The sequence below is a fragment of the Balaenoptera borealis genome (genome assembly GCF_965194805.1).
Source record: "Balaenoptera borealis genome assembly, contig: HAP1_SCAFFOLD_1245, whole genome shotgun sequence".
Lineage (NCBI taxonomy): Eukaryota > Metazoa > Chordata > Mammalia > Artiodactyla > Balaenopteridae > Balaenoptera > Balaenoptera borealis.
Window position 1 is genome coordinate 15,965 of NW_028122972.1, and position 27,929 is coordinate 43,893.

A 27,929-nucleotide genomic window follows, 5' to 3' on the forward strand; every position below is an offset into this window, starting at 1 on the left:
GATCGTTCCCCCTGTACTGCCACACTGTAGCACTCCCTTCCCTCATCTACTGCTATAGTCTCTTCGGAAGGTGTTTCCGAACTCTTGTTATGAGAGTGCCAGTTGAACTGTCCTCACTTCCTTCATTTATACCAGGATTGAAGACCTTGTGGTCCGAGATCCTGTCCAGAGAGCAAGCAGGCTAAGGCTCTGTCTTTGTTGATGTATTTCATCAGAAAGGGCTCTACCCCCTCTCCTAGTTCATGGTGTGAAGTGTTCTTGGCCTCTCGGGAAAGTGGGGAGAATGGAAAGGACCCTATATGAGAATGCTAGGCTCTGTAAAACATTTCAGGTTTTTAAAAATAAGACTCATTTTGTATTGGACTGACAACAGTCCTATGAAATACAAAGAAGGCCGAGAATCAGTGACAGGAAAGGATCACCAGTAAGAACTACAGCAGTCACCGCTTACCTCGTAGCATAGGGCACTGTCCGTGATCCTTAAGAAGAGTTAGTAGAAATGCCTTGCCCATCTTGCCCCTGAACCCCTTGAAAGGTACACGACTGCTGTGTTGGTGTTTAGGGGGAGCATCTCACTTACCAGGGACTGACTTCTCCCTTGATTCCTCTGTAGTGATGGAGACTTCCCCGCTGATGAAAAATTCCCTGGGATTGCAACCTCCAAGCCAGACAGCTTTCCTATGGAATGACAGAGAACTTGTCAAGGTGAAACACCAGTCTGCGGGAGAAAGGGAGGAAGAGAATGATGGAAATCGTTTCTGGGAAACTATTTTTACATTATGTGTTGTTTGTTCCCGGTAAATAAACTGAAATCTTCTTAACAGTACAACAAAATCTAAACCACTAAAGCCAACAATACAGGAGTATAACGTTCGACAAAAATTTCTTTGGCTGCGCAGCATGTGGGATCTTAGCTCCCCAACCAGGGATTGAACCCACGCCTGCTGCATTGGAAGCGCAGAGTCTTCACCACGGGACCACCGGGGAAGTCCCAGGACTATCACTTTTAAAGGAGAAGGTACAAACCCCTCGGTTCTATGAACTGGAGATTTTTAGTAAGAAGTCAATATATTTGTTGTTAGGCACATTTTATGTTAGGCTGTCTCCCTGCACAGGATGCAGGCGCCTTGAGAATGGAAGTCATATCCCTCTATAGTACGTCCCTCTTCTTTCTGCTTTGCAGTTTGCTGCTCCACTTGTTCAACCCCACCTAGTAATAACCTATACTTCCCTTGTTCCTGTTTTCCCATCTGGAAAACAGACAAAAGGCAACCAAACAACGCAAAGGTCTCAACAAATAAGGGATATCCAAAACCAGAGATGGCCAGAACTTCTGTACCCCTGATGAAATAGTCCTCATACAAAACCTGATAATCAAATTCCTTAATGCTAGGAATCACAGTGAAAAATAGTATCTGAACTGACTTCTGTCAGATGAGTGAGAACTAAGGTTAATTCAGTGTATCTGAAGCATAGAAAGTGAGGGCAAAAGTGGCACAAGATGGGGCTAGAGAAGCAGAGAGGATTCTAGACCACGCAGAGTCTTAAAGGCCAACAGTGTGTTTTCTATTCTCAAAACAATGTTTGTGAGCGATGTTTATGAGCAACGTTCCAACTTGCTTTGAAGGTTTCTTGTGTGAAGAATGGATTGGAAGGAAACAAGATATATGGACACTAGTTAGGACCTAATCGCAACAGACAGGCAAGTTCAGTATTAGGAAGTTGAGGAAGAGCTGGCTGACAGATTCCAAAGAAATTCAGGAGATGAACTGAAGCGGGCTTAATGGGGTAGGAGATGGAGGAAAGGAAGGTCTTAGGGAATTCAAGGGTTTACTGCACACATGAGCAAAGTCTCAAAATTAATCATTTGAACGTACAGAGGCGGATCTCCCAAATGACACCGGTTAGGAAGCAACGGTACGCCCTTTAGAATTCCTAGAGACAACACAAATCAACTGTTTCGATGGAAAATTCGGCGGGACTCTTGATTTCCATGGGAATACAGAGAAAAGAGACACTGATCTGGCTTGCAGGTATATTTAGGAAGCTGTTAGCCGGACATCACCTACTAGTATCATGTAAGTAGGCCGTCCGAAGTAGGAAGCTTAGGGGAAAAACCTGGAGGAAAACTTAAAAGCTTAAGCCACACCTCTACACTACACCACCTTTCACAATTTCTTCTCAGATAAGCATCATCCCCATCAGTGAAGAAACTCGTACCTCATAATAGGAAAAACAGGCCTAAAGATTCAATGTGTGTCTTGGGAGGTCCCATCTATGCGATATCTTCCTGGGACCAGAAAAGGCCCCAGGAAGATCCATCTCTGCACCCCTGAAAGCTTACCACCAAGGAAAATGACTAGGTCCATAGATTTCCTCCCTCAAACCAGCTTACCTCACACATAGATCATTAGCAACTCCGCCCTTACTCACATTATCACAGTCACAAGAGTGGTTAGGGAGAAAAGCACTAACCAGGGGAACTAAAACAGAGGCAATCCAGGCCAAGCTGGGCTGGTGGCAGATATCTGCTCCTTACGCTCGGGTGCATAATGCGACTCACCACAGTGCCTTTTTCACAGACCCTTTTGAACGTTTCTCCACAGAATCCAACAGCTCAAGTTAGTTCATGACGCTTCAAGGTCAACAATCGTCAAGAGAAAAACATGCAATATGTCTTACAATGTTGGATTCCTTACAAACAGGACAAGGAGATAACCATGTAGACAAAACCAGAGCATTTGAAAACATCTGTATTCTACAAACACACCAGTGAATGCTATAAATAAGGTACTATGACATAAAACAAAATGAAAACTAGATGTGAGACTCTTCTCTTCAGTGTACAGACTTCATGGCAGTTGCTGCACACTATCTAGCTACTTAGATCTTTAACTCTCTGTTCTGTTAATACCAAATGAGGCCCAAGTGTGTCAACCTGTTTCCCACAGAAACCAAAAAGTCTACATGCATCTCTTTTCTCCTGTGCCCTTTCACCTTACCTGCTCCCAATTCTCCACCAACGTCCTCCTCTTTCTCTAATTATTCTCCTCTTCATTTTGCTTGGCCTTGCCCCCAAGCATGCAAGACAGAGAGTCCTAGAGGTCCAAGATTCTAGAGTGGCTGTTTGCAAGGCGGAGGAGATTACAGTAACTGCCACACTGTATATATTTCTGTGCAAAGAAAAAGGGACAGTGTTCAGAATGTCTCTCACATATAACAAGAGCTGGAGATGGCAGGATACCTGTGTGGCCCAAGGAACTAGAGCTAGCAAATTATGGGCCAAACAATTGCAACCAAAGGCTGGAAGAGGAAAGGTCTGCAACCAGCTCTGTCTCCTAGCTCTCTGGTATTTGCTGCCAACGGGCAGAGTCTATTTCGTGAAGCATCAAGCACTGAAAAGAAGACTCCTGCTGCTGGAAGTTGACAGGAAGTAACGTCCAATGCAAGATCAAGGCTTGTCCTCGAAGCAATGCCCATAATGGAAGAAAAAAAAAAAAGAGAAAGCGGAAGAGAAACGTTAAGTCGCAAGTCCAACCTGGCCCCCAGCCTAGCCCAGCCCAAGGAAGGTAGGAGTCAAGGAGAAGAAACTAAAAGAGAAGAGCCTTGGACCACAACATTCTCCACAAGGTACACTCAACAAACTTCACCCTACTCTTGAACCAAGTTACAAAAAGAGCTTCTTAATCCCTACTTTGGCTCCTTAAAAGCTGCTATCAGTTCACTCATTAGACACATATGATTTCAGAACAACTGTAATAGTTCAAACTAGATGGCTCTTTCCTTCCTAAGGATTATTAATTAAAGAAGATCTATATAGCTCTAAGTATATGATACATAAAATAGAATACTCTGTAGAATATAAGTAACTCTTAGTTCAGTGTATTAATGAACGTCTGTAAGAAATGTGGCAATGATTTCCCTAATGGAAGAGCCTGGGGGAGGTAAATCTGTCTTCTAGGATTTCCTCCCCAGAGCTCAGAAACTCAGGTGTTGTTTTAGCTCTCCTACACTCTCTTCACCCAAGCCCGCCTTCCTGTTGGGGATCGGACCTCCCTATTGGCTCTCTCATACCTTTCAACTGCCTGCTTTGTGACATCACTCTCCTACCAAACCTACTACCACTTGGTAGAGTCTTGGGGTTTCCGTGGAGCTGTTTGGACCAGTAACCAGTGACCTCTGTACTGGACACGTGCGCCGTTCAGCTGCAGCCACTCAGACATCCTCTAGTGTTGTCTCCTCATCCCTTGTACCTGCAGTGGATGCTTCCTCTTCTCTGACCATGTCAGGTAAGAAAAGAAACTTTGGAAAGTTTTGCGTTCGATTTCTTTTGCCCCTAAATTGAGTAAGTAGGAGATTCAAAATAGCATGGAATAATGAGGGAAAGTATTGAACTACACGTCTGGAGACCTAATTTCAGTTTTGACTTTGACGTTTACTATCTGTGTGACTTTGGACAAATCACTGGCTGTCTCACAAAGCCTGTTGCTTTCCTTAACTGTTACGTTAGGATACCACGTTGGGTTGATCACTCTGATCCCCTTCTTTTCCAGTATTGAGCCTTAAAGGGTACCCATGTAGAAAACGAAATCAGACACTTCTCAAGAGTGTTTCAACAGAAACATAGAAAAGCCAGGGGACATAGAAAACTAGCAATATATACCAAGATGTTTCATCTCTAATGGTCTCCCTCCACTAGGATTTCGACTAGTTGAAAAGAGAGAATAGGGAGAGAGGATGGAGAGTACTGGGCTCTACAGGGAGGCACAGAGTCGAGCGTAAGGAAGTTTAGGATGGTTTTCATTAGCACAGGCCAACAGGCACCAAGAGATGGGAGAAAATGTAAGAATGAAGAGGGAAAGCATAGAGGAGCTCTCAAGAAAAACGGAGTTTGCAATGGAATGCTGATGGGAACCAAAGATTTTCAATTAAAGCAGAAACAGCACAGAGGGAAACCTGCTCAGAGCAGGGCAAAACCAAGTTGATGGTAGCAAACCCTTACATTAACAGACTAAGAAGGAAAGTAAGGCCAGAACAGGGGATCACCAGGAAAGGCAGCTTATCAGAAAAGTCATACTCCGTTTTCTTTCTTTTATTGCCTCTCTGAATACAGTTGGCCACTTGACAGTTTTGAATATAAACATTTTAGAAATACGTTTTAGAAATGATGCCTCCTATAAACAAGCAACCACAGTGGTTATCTAGGGGGCTGCTTTTCAGTGTTTTATTCTTTCTAATTTTTAAACTAGGTAGACATTTCACCAATTCAACATTTTAAGTGATATCTTCTAAATTGAATCAGAAGGACTATTTTCCTTGGTGTGATATGTAGGTTCTAAGGCAAGGCTGCTTTTCATTTTTACAGTTATTTCCTTCCTAACACAGAGAGCACATTGATCAACAGCCATCGTTCGCTTGTAGAGCTTAGCTACCGAAGAAGAAGAAGAAAAAGTCAAGCCCCACATCTCTAATTCCCCCCCCCACTTAGGGAATTCCCTGGCGGTCCAGTGCTTAGGACTCGGTGCTTTCACGGCCAGGGCCACGCGGCGCGGCCAAAGAAACAAAACAAACAAACATCCACGTTTATCGAAAACCATATTGTGGAGTCCTGTGGATTTTCTTACATTTGAAAATCTTTTTTAATTGGATTCTAGGCATGATGGTTTTTTGAGGTTTTGGGATGCCATCTTCTTGGATGCTGAAGATGATTCTAATCTAAGTTCTAGGATAAATCCAAAAACCTTCCTGATACATTTTAAGCTTCCTTTCTGCTTATTATATAAGCTATATTCATTGAAATATATATTTCTCCTAGGCTTAATACCTCTTACTTGCTGGGTAAAAATATGAAGGAGCACAATAATGAAACTCTTTTACACTTATTATTTTGCTGTCTGCTTCGTACCGGTTTTCATTGAAATACTTGTCTATATGTGTTGTGGCTACCTATACATGCACATTTATTGCATTCTGTTGCTTGTTATGCATTTTTTACTGACATACCTTCTCTGTCTGTATGCATTGGCTAGGAATTCATTCACCTCTATCACCTCCATCGTGTTTTCTGGTTAATAGTATTCACTAAAATAGAGTGGGCAAAATTCACTTTCATAATATTGCATGGATAGTACAGAATGCCATTTGTTAGTAAATTCATTAGGCTTCGATACTTGCCACATACCCCAGTTTTCATTAATATCTATGGATTTCTTTTTCGTTAACGTAATATGCTTGTCATGATTTTTCTTTGTCTTTCTAGAACTTATTGTATCTTCCTCCATATAAATCATACGCAATAGATCAGCTTATTCATCTATTAATTATTACTGCTATTATTATTGGTGGTGGTGTTATAACCACTTTATAGGTGAGGAATCTGAAGTAATCAGATAACTCTTCCCTTTCCAAAAGCAGTTAAGAAATCCACTTTCGGGTAATCATTTTGAGGTAGGATGAGAAACCAGGCTTGAAGAGGGCAAAAATGACTCTTTCAATTCACCAGTTGGACTGAGCTGTACGTCACCTCTAGGTAATAGCGTGGGAACTGCACAAGCAAAGGGAGACACCGAAGACGACAATGGTAATAGCCGTACTGTTTTCTAATGGACAAAAAAAATGCCTATATTATAAGTTCTATTTCTCCTGCTTTCTGGCAGTATCATGCTCAGAGTGGAGTCCTGGCAAGGAAGTCAGGATACTTAGGTTCTGAAACCTGGTAATGATACTAACATAATGAGAGAACTTGAACAAGTCAACCCGACCTCTCTGAGCCTCAGTTTCCTTACTCACGAAATGAGACTGAGAACATCGAAGTTCTCTAAGGGCCTCCTAGTTCTAAAATGCTTCCAGTCTAGGAAATAGCATAGAAGTCAATACGAGTGCAGGCTGAAGGGAAAGACAGGGCAGGGAGAAGGTTGCTTCCAGCCTAGAGAACAATCTCTGAACCACACCACTTGGCTCTTCTGCCCGTCTGTGCCCAAGATGGGAGCACAGGCAGTTAATAGAGAAGAGTGGAAAACTGCTCAGTCCTTACAGCCATCATTAACTGTCTGATTTTGGGTTTCTCAGGAAGTAGTGATAGTAGAGGTGTCCTGATAGCAAGAACCTTCAGATGATGCCGTTCCTCAAACGTAGTGAGAATTTCTCAACCTCCCTGAGTTTTTCATGACCCTCTTGTTCTTACAGAAAATTTCCAACATCCATCTCTACTTGGAACTCTAAATTCTCTGCAGCATTCTCCTCCTGTGGTGAGCAATGCAACTTCCCTAACACGAAGTGTCTGCAACTTCTCCAGAGTCTCTGCCCCTGCCGTCAGTTCGGCATCGGCTACCGGTACCCCTTTCCAGACACTCATGGGTAGTGCCTACCTTTACCAACATTCTAGCACGACTATGTTATCTGGAGTTACTGACCACAGCCAGATCTCCACTTCAGCTGCTTCCTATCCAGGTGTTCTTGAGTGGGACATCACAGCAAGCACTGAAAAGAATTCTTCTTCACTCGGAGACTTTACTCTGGCACTCACTGACCGCCACACAGCTGCCTCCTCCATGTTTCTGGCAGCCCAGTATGATAAAACTTCAGACGCCAAGAACATGGTCCCTCTACATCCATCGCTTTCTGCCAGCCTTGCTCAGGGAACACCATCTCAGATTCCAAATCAGGGGCAGAGCCGCCTGCCACTTCCCTGCCAGGAAGGAAGCCAGGTATATTACTATCACCAAGGCACACTGGGGTCTTTACTGTATGGAGAACTTGGCTCCTGCCCGCAATCCTACGGCTCGGCGTCATACACAGGAAGTCGGGCCTCTGGGCAACCAGAAATGGGAATGGGACTGAAGGAGATTCAGCCCACAAATATCCGACCACCAGCTTCCACCTCTGCAGTCTGCCACCCTGTGTCTGCTCAACGCATCACAGAAACAAGTTTTCAAGGTGAGTATAACAAACGCCAGAGAAAGTTGAAGAATGAGGTCGGCACTCAAAAATGGGGTCAAATCGACAGCTGGGAAGGGGTGTAGAGGCAGGTAGAATTTAGATCCTGAGCCTTTAATAACCACTACCTTCGCTCAGTGCCCTCTGTTTTTAGACTCTCTATGAGAACACCTAGGGCTTCCCTGGTGGCGCCGTGGTTAAGAATCCGCCTGCCAATGCAATGCGGGGGACACGGGTTCGAGCCCTGGTCTGCGAAGATCCCACATGCCGTGCAGCAACTAAGCGCATGTGCCACAACGACGGAGCCTGCATTCTAGAGCCCGTGAGCCTCAACTACCGAAGCCCACGTGCCTACAGCCCATGCTCCGCAACAAAGAGAAGCCACCGCGATGAGAAGCCCGCACACCGCAACCAAGAGTAGCCCCCGCTAGCCGCCAACTAGAGAAAGCCCGTGCACAGCAATGAGAGACCCAGTGCAGCCAAAAAAATAAATACGTAGAATAAATAAGTTCAAACAGTAAATAAATACATAAACATAAATTACAAAAAAAAGAACACCTAATGCAGGTGGGAAGGTGGGAGGGCCACTGTAGAGGTCATCTATGCTACATGTACAAGAACCCCGAGAGCACACCAATCGGTACCACACTTTTCACTGCTGTAGCCGATCGTTCCCCCTGTACTGCCACACTGTAGCACTCCCTTCCCTCATCTACTGCTATAGTCTCTTCGGAAGGTGTTTCCGAACTCTTGTTATGAGAGTGCCAGTTGAACTGTCCTCACTTCCTTCATTTATACCAGGATTGAAGACCTTGTGGTCCGAGATCCTGTCCAGAGAGCAAGCAGGCTAAGACTCTGTCTTTGTTGATGTATTTCATCAGCAAGGGCTCTACCCCCTCTCCTAGTTCATGGTGTGACGTGTTCTTGGCCTCTCGGGAAAGTGGGGAGAATGGAAAGGACCCTATATGAGAATGCTAGGCTTTGTAAAACATTTCAGGTTTTTAAAAATAAGACTCATTTTGTATTGGACTTATAACAGTCCTATGAAATACAAAGCGAGCCGAGAATCAGCGACAGGAAAGGCTCACCAGTAAGAATTACAACAGTCACCGCTTACCTCGTAGCATAGGGCACTGTCCATGATCCTTAAGAAGAGTTAGTAGAAATGCCTTGCCCATCTTGCCCCTGAACCCCTTGAAAGGTACACGACTGCTGTGTTGGTGTTTAGGGGGAGCATCTCACTTACCAGGGACTGACTTCTCCCTTGATCCCTTTGTAGGGATGGAGACCTCCCCCCTGGTGATGAAAAATTCCCTGGGATTGCAACCTCCAAGCCAGACGTTTTGTGTGACACAAAGTCAAGAACTCCCCAAGTCCTGCAGTAGCAGAAACAGCCACATACTTGAGAGTAACCCACCATCTGAACTTGGGGACATTTCAGTGACAGCTCCAGTCCAGAGTGCCAGGCGTCTCCTGGCCCTGCCTCCAGCTCCAAGCCAGGGACAAATAGAGAGTAAGCACGTGGATGATATCAAAACCAAGCTTTCAAAGCCTCTGGATGCCTACCAGATCCCAACAGAGAACCAAGATCCTCCACTACTCCCTTTAGGAATCCCTGATATTCACCAGCCGCTGGCCTGCACCGATCCCCTCAGCCAAGAGGAGCAGCCTGGTTCTGAAAATGCTGATCTGGGAGAGAACAGCCGGAGTCGTCAGGACCTAGGGACACTTGAAAATGGGATTGAACCTAGCAGTGGTCTTGCAGACATTACTACACTGGCGGAGGATATTCACCTTCCCCAGCTCTTTAATCCTTTGAAAGATCTTGATCAATCCCAAGGTCCCAACGTGATCAAAGCTAAAGACACCAGAGCCATTAAGGTGAATCAGGTGCAGGAAAAGCCAAGTGTCATAAAGGTTCCCTCTGATCAACCCAGGAAGAACAAACAGAAAGCCTCTGAGCCTATCAGTGGCGCTCCCAAGGCCAAAATCCAGCCAAAGAATCCAGAGTGCCTGTTAGGGGGAGAAGTGGTTATATGCCACGCTGCAGTCAGTGACAGGGCTCCTGTGAACACGGCCAAGCACTCTCAAGGCAAACCTCAGAAAGCTGCATCCAGAAAGATCAGCAAAACTAAGAGCCACGGGCAGGAAAAGACCAAAAGGACCAGAGGGAGAAACAAGGCTGAGGAGAACAAGCAGTCAGGGAACAAAGTCAAGGCAGAAGAGAAGCCAGCAATCCCCCACACGAAGCGAAAGGAACACCAAACTGAGCTTCTCCAACAGAGCTTTCAAAAGCCTCGAACCTCCCTTGGCGTGCGCATGCTGGAGTCTGTGAAGGTTCTTCATGCGCTGGGGAAGAAGAATGAGACGAAAACTGGGCGCTCTTCCTGTCGGCTCTTGGGAAAGTCAAGCAACCCCAAAGACCCCCAGCCACCCCCAGCTATCCAGCCATGGCGGCATACCCCACGTGAGGGGAAGGGTCCTGAGAAAACGCAAGTCCAAGCCCAGAAACCAGACAGCAGTGCTGAAACAGAGTGTCCGTCTCCAGCCCAGTATGAGCGGCCTCCTCCTGGGAAGGTCAAGTTGATACCTCTGCCTTTTTCTGCCTGGGACAAGCCTCAAGCTCGACCCGCTCCTCGGAGGCCACAGTCTCTGGCCTCACATCGGCCTGCTGGGGCTTACCGTGCCCAGCCTGGTTCTACTGACTCAGCTCAACCTGCTGCAGCCAATTCATCCCAGCCAGCTCCTGCCTCTTTGCCAGGCCCCGCCAAACCAGCTCAGCCAACTGTGACCAACCCAACCCAACCGGCTTGGCCCAACCATACCCAGCCTCGTGTCCCTCAGTCTGCTGCTCCTAGGCCTGCACCCTCCAAAACTTCATCTGGCGCTCCTCTCCAGCGGGAGCCTGTTCCCCCTGCTGTGAATAAGCGCCAGTCCCCACCCAAGCTCCAAACCCACTTTCTACTCCAAGACTTCAGCAAGCAACGAGTTCCATGGAGGGAACCCAACGTGCCTGAGCCAGTCATGTCAAAGCCCATCGAACAAGAGCAGAGGCCAGAGCGAGAGGCCATGAAGAGGCGGGCTCAACAACAACGGGAGAATGCTGCCAGATACACCTCTTCGGGCAAGCTGCAATTTTTCACCGAGAGGGAAAACGAAATGGAAATTGCCGACTACTACGGATACGTCAAGTGAGAGCTGCTAGGATTCTTGGTGCCACCTTGGCTACCAGCTGTTCTTCCATACACAGGTAAGACAGGTATAGAACTGAATAAGTAAATGGAATACAATTAATAGACGAGTAACAAACCTTTCGAATTTTCAGATGCTGCTAACTGGGGCGTGAGAAAGGAAGGACTGAAAGTTGGATGGGAGAATGAAGGAAAGGGGTAAAAACTGAGCAAAGAGGAAGGAACTTGGCCCAGGGCTAGGAAGGCCAAAAGAGACGTATGGATTTAGGAAAGGAAGCAGGAGCGAGGATGAAACGGCAGAAGTAAAAAGCAGGGTCAGAGGTCTGGGTTGAAAGAACACAATTGGAGTAGAGTTGAAGGTGACAGAAGATGAGTCTAGGTTTACTAGGAGAAATAGAAAAAGTCTCTCGGGGACGCTGGCCTTAAGTCTCACAACCACCAGATAGGTATTTCAGAAAACAAGAGGTTCAGGACACATCTCTGAAAGGTCTGAGTTGCCTTATTCAGGTGTGACTGTAGTGGGGGAATAGGGAAATCTACCAGAGAAGTGGCTAGGGCTCAGAGTTATCCTAGGGGCAGCTGACGACAGGGGCAGAGCCAAGGGAACTGCTGGATCAGGAGGCCCACGAACAAAGCAGGGGCATAGCCGCCTGTCACTTCCCTGCCAGGAAGGAAGCCAGGTATATTACTGTAACCAAGGCACACTGGGGTCTTTACTGTATGGAGAACTTGGCTCCTGCCCGCAATCCTACGGCTCGGCGTCATACACAGGAAGTCGGGCCTCTGGGCAACCAGAAATGGGAATGGGACCGAAGGAGATTCAGCCCACAAATATCCGACCACCAGCTTCCACCTCTGCAGTCTGCCACCCTGTGTCTGCTCAACGCATCACAGAAACAAGTTTTCAAGGTGAGTATAACAAACGCCAGAGAAAGTTGAAGAATGAGGTCGGCACTCAAAAATGGGGTCAAATCGACAGCTGGGAAGGGGTGTAGAGGCAGGTAGAATTTAGATCCTGAGCCTTTAATAACCACTACCTTCGCTCAGTGCCCTCTGTTTTTAGACTCTCTATGAGAACACCTAGGGCTTCCCTGGTGGCGCCGTGGTTAAGAATCCGCCTGCCAATGCAATGCGGGGGACACGGGTTCGAGCCCTGGTCTGCGAAGATCCCACATGCCGTGCAGCAACTAAGCGCATGTGCCACAACGACGGAGCCTGCATTCTAGAGCCCGTGAGCCTCAACTACCGAAGCCCACGTGCCTACAGCCCATGCTCCGCAACAAGAGAAGCCACCGCGATGAGATGCCCGCACACCGCAACCGAGAGTAGCCCCCGCTAGCCGCCAACTAGAGAAAGCCCGTGCACAGCAATGAGAGACCCAGTGCAGCCAAAAAAATAAATACGTAGAATAAATAAGTTCAAACAGTAAATAAATACATAAACATAAATTACAAAAAAAAAGAACACCTAATGCAGGTGGGAAGGTGGGAGGGCCACCGTAGAGGTCATCTATGCTACATGTACAAGAACCCCGAGAGCACACCAATCGGTACCACACTTTTCACTGCTGTAGCCGATCGTTCCCCCTGTACTGCCACACTGTAGCACTCCCTTCCCTCATCTACTGCTATAGTCTCTTTGGAAGGTGTTTCCGAACTCTTGTTATCAGAGTGCCAGTTGAACTGTCCTCACTTCCTTCATTTATACCAGGATTGAAGACCTTGTGGTCCGAGATCCTGTCCAGAGAGCAAGCAGGCTAAGGCTCTGTCTTTGTTGATGTATTTCATCAGAAAGGGCTCTACCCCCTCTCCTAGTTCATGGTGTGAAGTGTTCTTGGCCTCTCGGGAAAGTGGGGAGAATGGAAAGGACCCTATATGAGAATGCTAGGCTCTGTAAAACATTTCAGGTTTTTAAAAATAAGACTCATTTTGTATTGGACTGACAACAGTCCTATGAAATACAAAGAAGGCCGAGAATCAGTGACAGGAAAGGATCACCAGTAAGAACTACAGCAGTCACCGCTTACCTCGTAGCATAGGGCACTGTCCGTGATCCTTAAGAAGAGTTAGTAGAAATGCCTTGCCCATCTTGCCCCTGAACCCCTTGAAAGGTACACGACTGCTGTGTTGGTGTTTAGGGGGAGCATCTCACTTACCAGGGACTGACTTCTCCCTTGATTCCTCTGTAGTGATGGAGACTTCCCCGCTGATGAAAAATTCCCTGGGATTGCAACCTCCAAGCCAGACAGCTTTCCTATGGAATGACAGAGAACTTGTCAAGGTGAAACACCAGTCTGCGGGAGAAAGGGAGGAAGAGAATGATGGAAATCGTTTCTGGGAAACTATTTTTACATTATGTGTTGTTTGTTCCCGGTAAATAAACTGAAATCTTCTTAACAGTACAACAAAATCTAAACCACTAAAGCCAACAATACAGGAGTATAACGTTCGAAAAAAATTTCTTTGGCTGCGCAGCATGTGGGATCTTAGCTCCCCAACCAGGGATTGAACCCACGCCTGCTGCATTGGAAGCGCAGAGTCTTCACCACGGGACCACCGGGGAAGTCCCAGGACTATCACTTTTAAAGGAGAAGGTACAAACCCCTCGGTTCTATGAACTGGAGATTTTTAGTAAGAAGTCAATATATTTGTTGTTAGGCACATTTTATGTTAGGCTGTCTCCCTGCACAGGATGCAGGCGCCTTGAGAATGGAAGTCATATCCCTCTATAGTACGTCCCTCTTCTTTCTGCTTTGCAGTTTGCTGCTCCACTTGTTCAACCCCACCTAGTAATAACCTATACTTCCCTTGTTCCTGTTTTCCCATCTGGAAAACAGACAAAAGGCAACCAAACAACGCAAAGGTCTCAACAAATAAGGGATATCCAAAACCAGAGATGGCCAGAACTTCTGTACCCCTGATGAAATAGTCCTCATACAAAACCTGATAATCAAATTCCTTAATGCTAGGAATCACAGTGAAAAATAGTATCTGAACTGACTTCTGTCAGATGAGTGAGAACTAAGGTTAATTCAGTGTATCTGAAGCATAGAAAGTGAGGGCAAAAGTGGCACAAGATGGGGCTAGAGAAGCAGAGAGGATTCTAGACCACGCAGAGTCTTAAAGGCCAACAGTGTGTTTTCTATTCTCAAAACAATGTTTGTGAGCGATGTTTATGAGCAACGTTCCAACTTGCTTTGAAGGTTTCTTGTGTGAAGAGTGGATTGGAAGGAAACAAGATATATGGACACTAGTTAGGACCTAATCGCAACAGACAGGCAAGTTCAGTATTAGGAAGTTGAGGAAGAGCTGGCTGACAGATTCCAAAGAAATTCAGGAGATGAACTGAAGCGGGCTTAATGGGGTAGGAGATGGAGGAAAGGAAGGTCTTAGGGAATTCAAGGGTTTACTGCACACATGAGCAAAGTCTCAAAATTAATCATTTGAACGTACAGAGGCGGATCTCCCAAATGACACCGGTTAGGAAGCAACGGTACGCCCTTTAGAATTCCTAGAGACAACACAAATCAACTGTTTCGATGGAAAATTCGGCGGGACTCTTGATTTCCATGGGAATACAGAGAAAAGAGACACTGATCTGGCTTGCAGGTATTTAGGAAGTTGTTAGCCGGACATCACCTACTAGTATCATGTAAGTAGGCCGTCCGAAGTAGGAAGCTTAGGGGAAAAACCTGGAGGAAAACTTAAAAGCTTAAGCCACACCTCTACACTACACCACCTTTCACAATTTCTTCTCAGATAAGCATCATCCCCATCAGTGAAGAAACTCGTACCTCATAATAGGAAAAACAGGCCTAAAGATTCAATGTGTGTCTTGGGAGGTCCCATCTATGCGATATCTTCCTGGGACCAGAAAAGGCCCCAGGAAGATCCATCTCTGCACCCCTGAAAGCTTACCACCAAGGAAAATGACTAGGTCCATAGATTTCCTCCCTCAAACCAGCTTACCTCACACATAGATCATTAGCAACTCCGCCCTTACTCACATTATCACAGTCACAAGAGTGGTTAGGGAGAAAAGCACTAACCAGGGGAACTAAAACAGAGGCAATCCAGGCCAAGCTGGGCTGGTGGCAGATATCTTGCTCCTTACGCTCGGGTGCATAATGCGACTCACCACAGTGCCTTTGTCACAGACCCTTTTGAACGTTTCTCCACAGAATCCAACAGCTCAAGTTAGTTCATGACGCTTCAAGGTCAACAATCGTCAAGAGAAAAACATGCAATATGTCTTACAATGTTGGATTCCTTACAAACAGGACAAGGAGATAACCATGTAGACAAAACCAGAGCATTTGAAAACATCTGTATTCTACAAACACACCAGTGAATGCTATAAATAAGGTACTATGACATAAAACAAAATGAAAACTAGATGTGAGACTGTTCTCTTCAGTGTACAGACTTCATGGCAGTTGCTGCACACTATCTAGCTACTTAGATCTTTAACTCTCTGTTCTGTTAATACCAAATGAGGCCCAAGTGTGTCAACCTGTTTCCCACAGAAACCAAAAAGTCTACATGCATCTCTTTTCTCCTGTGCCCTTTCACCTTACCTGCTCCCAATTCTCCACCAACGTCCTCCTCTTTCTCTAATTATTCTCCTCTTCATTTTGCTTGGCCTTGCCCCCAAGCATGCAAGACAGAGAGTCCTAGAGGTCCAAGATTCTAGAGTGGCTGTTTGCAAGGCGGAGGAGATTACAGTAACTGCCACACTGTATATACTTCTGTGCAAAGAAAAAGGGACAGTGTTCAGAATGTCTCTCACATATAACAAGAGCTGGAGATGGCAGGATACCTGTGTGGCCCAAGGAACTAGAGCTAGCAAATTATGGGCCAAACAATTGCAACCAAAGGCTGGAAGAGGAAAGGTCTGCAACCAGCTCTGTCTCCTAGCTCTCTGGTATTTGCTGCCAACGGGCAGAGTCTATTTCGTGAAGCATCAAGCACTGAAAAGAAGACTCCTGCTGCTGGAAGTTGACAGGAAGTAACGTCCAATGCAAGATCAAGGCTTGTCCTCGAAGCAATGCCCATAATGGAAGAAAAAAAAAAAAGAGAAAGCGGAAGAGAAACGTTAAGTCGCAAGTCCAACCTGGCCCCCAGCCTAGCCCAGCCCAAGGAAGGTAGGAGTCAAGGAGAAGAAACTAAAAGAGAAGAGCCTTGGACCACAACATTCTCCACAAGGTACACTCAAGAAACTTCACCCTACTCTTGAACCAAGTTACAAAGAGAGCTTCTTAATCCCTACTTTGGCTCCTTAAAAGCTGCTATCAGTTCACTCATTAGACACATCTGATTTCAGAACAACTGTAATAGTTCAAACTAGATGGCTCTTTCCTTCCTAAGGATTATTAATTAAAGAAGATCTATATAGCTCTAAGTATATGATACATAAAATAGAATACTCTGTAGAATATAAGTAACTCTTAGTTCAGTGTATTAATGAACGTCTGTAAGAAATGTGGCAATGATTTCCCTAATGGAAGAGCCTGGGGGAGGTAAATCTGTCTTCTAGGATTTCCTCCTCCCCAAAGCTCAGAAACTCAGGTGTTGTTTTAGCTCTCCTACACTCTCTTCACCCAAGCCCGCCTTCCTGTTGGGGATCGGACCTCCCTATTGGCTCTCTCATACCTTTCAACTGCCTGCTTTGTGACATCACTCTCCTCCCAAACCTACTACCACTTGGTAGAGCCTTGGGGTTTCCGTGGAGCTGTTTGGACCAGTAACCAGTGACCTCTGTACTGGACACGTGCGCCGTTCAGCTGCAGCCACTCAGACATCCTCTAGTGTTGTCTCCTCATCCCTTGTACCTGCAGTGGATGCTTCCTCTTCTCTGACCATGTCAGGTAAGAAAAGAAACTTTGGAAAGTTTTGCGTTCGATTTCTTTTGCCCCTAAATTGAGTAGGAGATTCAAAATAGCATGGAATAATGAGGGAAAGTATTGAACTACAAGTCTGGAGACCTAATTTCACTTTTGACTTTGACGTTTACTATCTGTGTGACTTTGGACAAATCACTGGCTGTCTCACAAAGCCTGTTGCTTTCCTTAACTGTTACGTTAGGATACCACATTGGGTTGATCACTCTGATCCCCTTCTTTTCCAGTATTGAGCCTTAAAGGGTACCCATGTAGAAAACGAAATCAGACACTTCTCAAGAGTGTTTCAACAGAAACACAGAAAAGCCAGGGGACATAGAAAACTAGCAATATATACCAAGATGTTTCATCTCTAATGGTCTCCCTCCACTAGGATTTCGACTAGTTGAAAAGAGAGAATAGGGAGAGAGGATGGAGAGTACTGGGCTCTACAGGGAGGCACAGAGTCGAGCGTAAGGAAGTTTAGGACGGTTTTCATTAGCACAGGCCAACAGGCACCAAGAGATGGGAGAAAATGTAAGAATGAAGAGGGAAAGCATAGAGGAGCTCTCAAGAAAAACGGAGTTTGCAATGGAATGCTGATGGGAACCAAAGATTTTCAATTAAAGCAGAAACAGCACAGAGGGAAACCTGCTCAGAGCAGGGCAAAACCAAGTTGATGGTAGCAAACCCTTACATTAACAGACTAAGAAGGAAAGTAAGGCCAGAACAGGGGATCACCGGGAAAGGCAGCTTATCAGAAAAGTCATACTCCGTTTTCTTTCTTTTATTGCCTCTCTGAATACAGTTGGCCACTTGACAGTTTTGAATATAAACATTTTAGAAATACGTTTTAGAAATGATGCCTCCTATAAACAAGCAACCACAGTGGTTATCTAGGGGGCTGCTTTTCAGTGTTTTATTCTTTCTAATTTTTAAACTAGGTAGACATTTCACCAATTCAACATTTTAAGTGATATCTTCTAAATTGAATCAGAAGGACTATTTTCCTTGGTGTGATATGTAGGTTCTAAGGCAAGGCTGCTTTTCATTTTTACAGTTATTTCCTTCCTAACACAGAGAGCACATTGATCAACAGCATCGTTCGCTTGTAGAGCTTAGCTACCGAAGAAGAAGAAGAAAAAGTCAAGCCCCACATCTCTAATTCCCCCCCCCACTTAGGGAATTCCCTGGCGGTCCAGTGCTTAGGACTCGGTGCTTTCACGGCCAGGGCCACGCGGCGCGGCCAAAGAAACAAAACAAACAAACATCCACGTTTATCGAAAACCATATTGTGGAGTCCTGTGGATTTTCTTACATTTGAAAATCTTTTTTAATTGGATTCTAGGCATGATGGTTTTTTGAGGTTTTGGGATGCCATCTTCTTGGATGCTGAAGATGATTCTAATCTAAGTTCTAGGATAAATCCAAAAACCTTCCTGATACATTTTAAGCTTCCTTTCTGCTTATTATATAAGCTATATTCATTGAAATATATATTTCTCCTAGGCTTAATACCTCTTACTTGCTGGGTAAAAATATGAAGGAGCACAATAATGAAACTCTTTTACACTTATTATTTTGCTGTCTGCTTCGTACCGGTTTTCATTGAAATACTTGTCTATATGTGTTGTGGCTACCTATACATGCACATTTATTGCATTCTGTTGCTTGTTATGCATTTTGTACTGACATACCTTCTCTGTCTGTATGCATTGGCTAGGAATTCATTCACCTCTATCACCTCCATCGTGTCTTCTGGTTAATAGTATTCACTAAAATAGAGTGGGCAAAATTCACTTTCATAATATTGCATGGATGGTACAGAATGCCATTTGTTAGTAAATTCATTAGGCTTCGATACTTGCCACATACCCCAGTTTTCATTAATATCTATGGATTTCTTTTTCGTTAACGTAATATGCTTGTCATGATTTTTCTTTGTCTTTCTAGAACTTATTGTATCTTCCTCCATATAAATCATACGCAATAGATCAGCTTATTCATCTATTAATTATTACTGCTATTATTATTGGTGGTGGTGTTATAACCACTTTATAGGTGAGGAATCTGAAGTAATCAGATAACTTTTCCCTTTCCAAAAGCACTTAAGAAATCCACTTTCGGGTAATCATTTTGAGGTAGGATGAGAAACCGGGCTTGAAGAGGGCAAAAATGACTCTTTCAATTCACCAGTTGGACTGAGCTGTACGTCACCTCTAGGTAATAGCGTGGGAACTGCACAAGCAAAGGGAGACACTGAAGACGACAATGGTAATAGCCGTACTGTTTTCTAATGGACAAAAAAAATGCCTATATTATAAGTTCTATTTCTCCTGCTTTCTGGCAGTATCATGCTCAGAGTGGAGTCCTGGCAAGGAAGTCAGGATACTTAGGTTCTGAAACCTGGTAATGATACTAACATAATGAGAGAACTTGAACAAGTCAACCCGACCTCTCTGAGCCTCAGTTTCCTTACTCACGAAATGAGACTGAGAACATCGAAGTTCTCTAAGGGCCTCCTAGTTCTAAAATGCTTCCAGTCTAGGAAATAGCATAGAAGTCAATACGAGTGCAGGCTGAAGGGAAAGACAGGGCAGGGAGAAGGTTGCTTCCAGCCTAGAGAACAATCTCTGAACCACACCACTTGGCTCTTCTGCCCGTCTGTGCCCAAGATGGGAGCACAGGCAGTTAATAGAGAAGAGTGGAAAACTGCTCAGTCCTTACAGCCATCATTAACTGTCTGATTTTGGGTTTCTCAGGAAGTAGTGATAGTAGAGGTGTCCTGATAGCAAGAACCTTCAGATGATGCCGTTCCTCAAACGTAGTGAGAATTTCTCAACCTCCCTGAGTTTTTCATGACCCTCTTGTTCTTACAGAAAATTTCCAACATCCATCTCTACTTGGAACTCTAAATTCTCTGCAGCATTCTCCTCCTGTGGTGAGCAATGCAACTTCCCTAACACGAAGTGTCTGCAACTTCTCCAGAGTCTCTGCCCCTGCCGTCAGTTCGGCATCGGCTACTGGTACCCCTTTCCAGACACTCATGGGTAGTGCCTACCTTTACCAACATTCTAGCACGACTATGTTATCTGGAGTTACTGACCACAGCCAGATCTCCACTTCAGCTGCTTCCTATCCAGGTGTTCTTGAGTGGGACATCACAGCAAGCACTGAAAAGAATTCTTCTTCACTCGGAGACTTTACTCTGGCACTCACTGACCGCCACACAGCTGCCTCCTCCATGTTTCTGGCAGCCCAGTATGATAAAACTTCAGACGCCAAGAACATGGTCCCTCTACATCCATCGCTTTCTGCCAGCCTTGCTCAGGGAACACCATCTCAGATTCCAAATCAGGGGCAGAGCCGCCTGCCACTTCCCTGCCAGGAAGGAAGCCAGGTATATTACTATAACCAAGGCACACTGGGGTCTTTACTGTATGGAGAACTTGGCTCCTGCCCGCAATCCTACGGCTCGGCGTCATACACAGGAAGTCGGGCCTCTGGGCAACCAGAAATGGGAATGGGACTGAAGGAGATTCAGCCCACAAATATCCGACCACCAGCTTCCACCTCTGCAGTCTGCCACCCTGTGTCTGCTCAACGCATCACAGAAACAAGTTTTCAAGGTGAGTATAACAAACGCCAGAGAAAGTTGAAGAATGAGGTCGGCACTCAAAAATGGGGTCAAATCGACAGCTGGGAAGGGGTGTAGAGGCAGGTAGAATTTAGATCCTGAGCCTTTAATAACCACTACCTTCGCTCAGTGCCCTCTGTTTTTAGACTCTCTATGAGAACACCTAGGGCTTCCCTGGTGGCGCCGTGGTTAAGAATCCGCCTGCCAATGCAATGCGGGGGACACGGGTTCGAGCCCTGGTCTGCGAAGATCCCACATGCCGTGCAGCAACTAAGCGCATGTGCCACAACGACGGAGCCTGCATTCTAGAGCCCGTGAGCCTCAACTACCGAAGCCCACGTGCCTACAGCCCATGCTCCGCAACAAAGAGAAGCCACCGCGATGAGAAGCCCGCACACCGCAACCAAGAGTAGCCCCCGCTAGCCGCCAACTAGAGAAAGCCCGTGCACAGCAATGAGAGACCCAGTGCAGCCAAAAAAATAAATACGTAGAATAAATAAGTTCAAACAGTAAATAAATACATAAACATAAATTACAAAAAAAAGAACACCTAATGCAGGTGGGAAGGTGGGAGGGCCACTGTAGAGGTCATCTATGCTACATGTACAAGAACCCCGAGAGCACACCAATCGGTACCACACTTTTCACTGCTGTAGCCGATCGTTCCCCCTGTACTGCCACACTGTAGCACTCCCTTCCCTCATCTACTGCTATAGTCTCTTCGGAAGGTGTTTCAGAACTCTTGTTATGAGAGTGCCAGTTGAACTGTCCTCACTTCCTTCATTTATACCAGGATTGAAGACCTTGTGGTCCGAGATCCTGTCCAGAGAGCAAGCAGGCTAAGACTCTGTCTTTGTTGATGTATTTCATCAGCAAGGGCTCTACCCCCTCTCCTAGTTCATGGTGTGACGTGTTCTTGGCCTCTCGGGAAAGTGGGGAGAATGGAAAGGACCCTATATGAGAATGCTAGGCTTTGTAAAACATTTCAGGTTTTTAAAAATAAGACTCATTTTGTATTGGACTTATAACAGTCCTATGAAATACAAAGCGAGCCGAGAATCAGCGACAGGAAAGGCTCACCAGTAAGAATTACAACAGTCACCGCTTACCTCGTAGCATAGGGCACTGTCCATGATCCTTAAGAAGAGTTAGTAGAAATGCCTTGCCCATCTTGCCCCTGAACCCCTTGAAAGGTACACGACTGCTGTGTTGGTGTTTAGGGGGAGCATCTCACTTACCAGGGACTGACTTCTCCCTTGATCCCTTTGTAGGGATGGAGACCTCCCCCCTGGTGATGAAAAATTCCCTGGGATTGCAACCTCCAAGCCAGACGTTTTGTGTGACACAAAGTCAAGAACTCCCCAAGTCCTGCAGTAGCAGAAACAGCCACATACTTGAGAGTAACCCACCATCTGAACTTGGGGACATTTCAGTGACAGCTCCAGTCCAGAGTGCCAGGCGTCTCCTGGCCCTGCCTCCAGCTCCAAGCCAGGGACAAATAGAGAGTAAGCACGTGGATGATATCAAAACCAAGCTTTCAAAGCCTCTGGATGCCTACCAGATCCCAACAGAGAACCAAGATCCTCCACTACTCCCTTTAGGAATCCCTGATATTCACCAGCCGCTGGCCTGCACCGATCCCCTCAGCCAAGAGGAGCAGCCTGGTTCTGAAAATGCTGATCTGGGAGAGAACAGCCGGAGTCGTCAGGACCTAGGGACACTTGAAAATGGGATTGAACCTAGCAGTGGTCTTGCAGACATTACTACACTGGCGGAGGATATTCACCTTCCCCAGCTCTTTAATCCTTTGAAAGATCTTGATCAATCCCAAGGTCCCAACGTGATCAAAGCTAAAGACACCAGAGCCATTAAGGTGAATCAGGTGCAGGAAAAGCCAAGTGTCATAAAGGTTCCCTCTGATCAACCCAGGAAGAACAAACAGAAAGCCTCTGAGCCTATCAGTGGCGCTCCCAAGGCCAAAATCCAGCCAAAGAATCCAGAGTGCCTGTTAGGGGGAGAAGTGGTTATATGCCACGCTGCAGTCAGTGACAGGGCTCCTGTGAACACGGCCAAGCACTCTCAAGGCAAACCTCAGAAAGCTGCATCCAGAAAGATCAGCAAAACTAAGAGCCACGGGCAGGAAAAGACCAAAAGGACCAGAGGGAGAAACAAGGCTGAGGAGAACAAGCAGTCAGGGAACAAAGTCAAGGCAGAAGAGAAGCCAGCAATCCCCCACACGAAGCGAAAGGAACACCAAACTGAGCTTCTCCAACAGAGCTTTCAAAAGCCTCGAACCTCCCTTGGCGTGCGCATGCTGGAGTCTGTGAAGGTTCTTCATGCGCTGGGGAAGAAGAATGAGACGAAAACTGGGCGCTCTTCCTGTCGGCTCTTGGGAAAGTCAAGCAACCCCAAAGACCCCCAGCCACCCCCAGCTATCCAGCCATGGCGGCATACCCCACGTGAGGGGAAGGGTCCTGAGAAAACGCAAGTCCAAGCCCAGAAACCAGACAGCAGTGCTGAAACAGAGTGTCCGTCTCCAGCCCAGTATGAGCGGCCTCCTCCTGGGAAGGTCAAGTTGATACCTCTGCCTTTTTCTGCCTGGGACAAGCCTCAAGCTCGACCCGCTCCTCGGAGGCCACAGTCTCTGGCCTCACATCGGCCTGCTGGGGCTTACCGTGCCCAGCCTGGTTCTACTGACTCAGCTCAACCTGCTGCAGCCAATTCATCCCAGCCAGCTCCTGCCTCTTTGCCAGGCCCCGCCAAACCAGCTCAGCCAACTGTGACCAACCCAACCCAACCGGCTTGGCCCAACCATACCCAGCCTCGTGTCCCTCAGTCTGCTGCTCCTAGGCCTGCACCCTCCAAAACTTCATCTGGCGCTCCTCTCCAGCGGGAGCCTGTTCCCCCTGCTGTGAATAAGCGCCAGTCCCCACCCAAGCTCCAAACCCACTTTCTACTCCAAGACTTCAGCAAGCAACGAGTTCCATGGAGGGAACCCAACGTGCCTGAGCCAGTCATGTCAAAGCCCATCGAACAAGAGCAGAGGCCAGAGCGAGAGGCCATGAAGAGGCGGGCTCAACAACAACGGGAGAATGCTGCCAGATACACCTCTTCGGGCAAGCTGCAATTTTTCACCGAGAGGGAAAACGAAATGGAAATTGCCGACTACTACGGATACGTCAAGTGAGAGCTGCTAGGATTCTTGGTGCCACCTTGGCTACCAGCTGTTCTTCCATACACAGGTAAGACAGGTATAGAACTGAATAAGTAAATGGAATACAATTAATAGACGAGTAACAAACCTTTCGAATTTTCAGATGCTGCTAACTGGGGCGTGAGAAAGGAAGGACTGAAAGTTGGATGGGAGAATGAAGGAAAGGGGTAAAAACTGAGCAAAGAGGAAGGAACTTGGCCCAGGGCTAGGAAGGCCAAAAGAGACGTATGGATTTAGGAAAGGAAGCAGGAGCGAGGATGAAATGGCAGAAGTAAAAAGCAGGGTCAGAGGTCTGGGTTGAAAGAACACAATTGGAGTAGAGTTGAAGGTGACAGAAGATGAGTCTAGGTTTACTAGGAGAAATAGAAAAAGTCTCTCGGGGACGCTGGCCTTAAGTCTCACAACCACCAGATAGGTATTTCAGAAAACAAGAGGTTCAGGACACATCTCTGAAAGGTCTGAGTTGCCTTATTCAGGTGTGACTGTAGTGGGGGAATAGGGAAATCTACCAGAGAAGTGGCTAGGGCTCAGAGTTATCCTAGGGGCAGCTGACGACAGGGGCAGAGCCAAGGGAACTGCTGGATCAGGAGGCCCACGAACAAAGCAGGGGCATAGCCGCCTGTCACTTCCCTGCCAGGAAGGAAGCCAGGTATATTACTGTAACCAAGGCACACTGGGGTCTTTACTGTATGGAGAACTTGGCTCCTGCCCGCAATCCTACGGCTCGGCGTCACACACAGGAAGTAGGGCCTCTGGGCAACCAGAAATGGGAATGGGACTGAAGGAGATTCAGCCCACAAATATCCGACCACCAGCTTCCACCTCTGCAGTCTGCCACCCTGTGTCTGCTCAACGCATCACAGAAACAAGTTTTCAAGGTGAGTATACAGACGGCAGAGAAAAGTTGAACAATGAGGTCAGCATTCAAAAATGGGGTCAAATCGACAGCTGGGAAGGGGTGTAGAGACAGGTAGAATTTAGATCCTGAGCCTTTAATAACCACTACCTTCTCTCAGTGCTCTCTGTTTTTAGACTCTATATGAGAACACCTAGGGCTTCCCTGGTGGCGCCTGCCAATGCAGGGGACACGGGTTCGAGCCCTGGTCTGCGAAGATCCCACATGCCGTGCAGCAACTAAGCGCATGTGCCACGACGACGGAGCCTGCATTCTAGAGCCCGTGAGCCTCAACTACCGAAGCCCACGTGCCTACAGCCCATGCTCCGCAACAAGAGAAGCCACCGCGATGAGATGCCCGCACACCGCAACCGAGAGTAGCCCCCGCTAGCCGCCAACTAGAGAAAGCCCGTGCACAGCAATGAGAGACCCAGTGCAGCCAAAAACATAAATACGTAGAATAAATAAGTTCAAACAGTAAATAAATACATAAACATAAATTACAAAAAAAAAGAACACCTAATGCAGGTGGGAAGGTGGGAGGGCCACCGTAGAGGTCATCTATGCTACATGTACAAGAACCCTGAGAGCACACCAATCGGTACCACACTTTTCACTGCTGTAGCCGATCGTTCCCCCTGTACTGCCACACTGTAGCACTCCCTTCCCTCATCTACTGCTATAGTCTCTTCGGAAGGTGTTTCCGAACTCTTGTTATGAGAGTGCCAGTTGAACTGTCCTCACTTCCTTCATTTATACCAGGATTGAAGACCTTGTGGTCCGAGATCCTGTCCAGAGAGCAAGCAGGCTAAGGCTCTGTCTTTGTTGATGTATTTCATCAGAAAGGGCTCTACCCCCTCTCCTAGTTCATGGTGTGAAGTGTTCTTGGCCTCTCGGGAAAGTGGGGAGAATGGAAAGGACCCTATATGAGAATGCTAGGCTCTGTAAAACATTTCAGGTTTTTAAAAATAAGACTCATTTTGTATTGGACTGACAACAGTCCTATGAAATACAAAGAAGGCCGAGAATCAGTGACAGGAAAGGATCACCAGTAAGAACTACAGCAGTCACCGCTTACCTCGTAGCATAGGGCACTGTCCGTGATCCTTAAGAAGAGTTAGTAGAAATGCCTTGCCCATCTTGCCCCTGAACCCCTTGAAAGGTACACGACTGCTGTGTTGGTGTTTAGGGGGAGCATCTCACTTACCAGGGACTGACTTCTCCCTTGATTCCTCTGTAGTGATGGAGACTTCCCCGCTGATGAAAAATTCCCTGGGATTGCAACCTCCAAGCCAGACAGCTTTCCTATGGAATGACAGAGAACTTGTCAAGGTGAAACACCAGTCTGCGGGAGAAAGGGAGGAAGAGAATGATGGAAATCGTTTCTGGGAAACTATTTTTACATTATGTGTTGTTTGTTCCCGGTAAATAAACTGAAATCTTCTTAACAGTACAACAAAATCTAAACCACTAAAGCCAACAATACAGGAGTATAACGTTCGAAAAAAATTTCTTTGGCTGCGCAGCATGTGGGATCTTAGCTCCCCAACCAGGGATTGAACCCACGCCTGCTGCGTTGGAAGCGCAGAGTCTTCACCACGGGACCACCGGGGAAGTCCCAGGACTATCACTTTTAAAGGAGAAGGTACAAACCCCTCGGTTCTATGAACTGGAGATTTTTAGTAAGAAGTCAATATATTTGTTGTTAGGCACATTTTATGTTAGGCTGTCTCCCTGCACAGGATGCAGGCGCCTTGAGAATGGAAGTCATATCCCTCTATAGTACGTCCCTCTTCTTTCTGCTTTGCAGTTTGCTGCTCCACTTGTTCAACCCCACCTAGTAATAACCTATACTTCCCTTGTTCCTGTTTTCCCATCTGGAAAACAGACAAAAGGCAACCAAACAACGCAAAGGTCTCAACAAATAAGGGATATCCAAAACCAGAGATGGCCAGAACTTCTGTACCCCTGATGAAATAGTCCTCATACAAAACCTGATAATCAAATTCCTTAATGCTAGGAATCACAGTGAAAAATAGTATCTGAACTGACTTCTGTCAGATGAGTGAGAACTAAGGTTAATTCAGTGTATCTGAAGCATAGAAAGTGAGGGCAAAAGTGGCACAAGATGGGGCTAGAGAAGCAGAGAGGATTCTAGACCACGCAGAGTCTTAAAGGCCAACAGTGTGTTTTCTATTCTCAAAACAATGCTTGTGAGCGATGTTTATGAGCAACGTTCCAACTTGCTTTGAAGGTTTCTTGTGTGAAGAGTGGATTGGAAGGAAACAAGATATATGGACACCAGTTAGGACCTAATCGCAACAGACAGGCAAGTTCAGTATTAGGAAGTTGAGGAAGAGCTGGCTGACAGATTCCAAAGAAATTCAGGAGATGAACTGAAGCGGGCTTAATGGGGTAGGAGATGGAGGAAAGGAAGGTCTTAGGGAATTCAAGGGTTTACTGCACACATGAGCAAAGTCTCAAAATTAATCATTTGAACGTACAGAGGCGGATCTCCCAAATGACACCGGTTAGGAAGCAACGGTACGCCCTTTAGAATTCCTAGAGACAACACAAATCAACTGTTTCGATGGAAAATTCGGCGGGACTCTTGATTTCCATGGGAATACAGAGAAAAGAGACACTGATCTGGCTTGCAGGTATATTTAGGAAGTTGTTAGCCGGACATCACCTACTAGTATCATGTAAGTAGGCCGTCCGAAGTAGGAAGCTTAGGGGAAAAACCTGGAGGAAAACTTAAAAGCTTAAGCCACACCTCTACACTACACCACCTTTCACAATTTCTTCTCAGATAAGCATCATCCCCATCAGTGAAGAAACTCGTTCGTACCTCATAATAGGAAAAACAGGCCTAAAGATTCAATGTGTGTCTTGGGAGGTCCCATCTATGCGATATCTTCCTGGGACCAGAAAAGGCCCCAGGAAGATCCATCTCTGCACCCCTGAAAGCTTACCACCAAGGAAAATGACTAGGTCCATAGATTTCCTCCCTCAAACCAGCTTACCTCACACATAGATCATTAGCAACTCCGCCCTTACTCACATTATCACAGTCACAAGAGTGGTTAGGGAGAAAAGCACTAACCAGGGGAACTAAAACAGAGGCAATCCAGGCCAAGCTGGGCTGGTGGCAGATATCTTGCTCCTTACGCTCGGGT

The 27,929-nt window shown here is 46.3% G+C and overlaps 1 protein-coding gene across 1 annotated transcript in view; it reads right to left on the reverse strand.

Moving 5' to 3' along the window:
* Positions 1–27,929, reverse strand: part of LOC309621943 (uncharacterized protein) — a 59,227-nt gene that overhangs the window by 12,030 nt on the left and 19,268 nt on the right. Inside the window, exons 3-5 of the mRNA XM_082409214.1 lie at positions 25,958–26,095; positions 13,282–13,419; positions 581–678 (exon numbers count right to left, since the gene is read on the reverse strand). Coding sequence (XP_082265340.1) covers positions 581–678; positions 13,282–13,419; positions 25,958–26,095 — 374 coding nt within the window. The remainder of the gene's footprint in view (positions 1–580; positions 679–13,281; positions 13,420–25,957; positions 26,096–27,929) is intronic.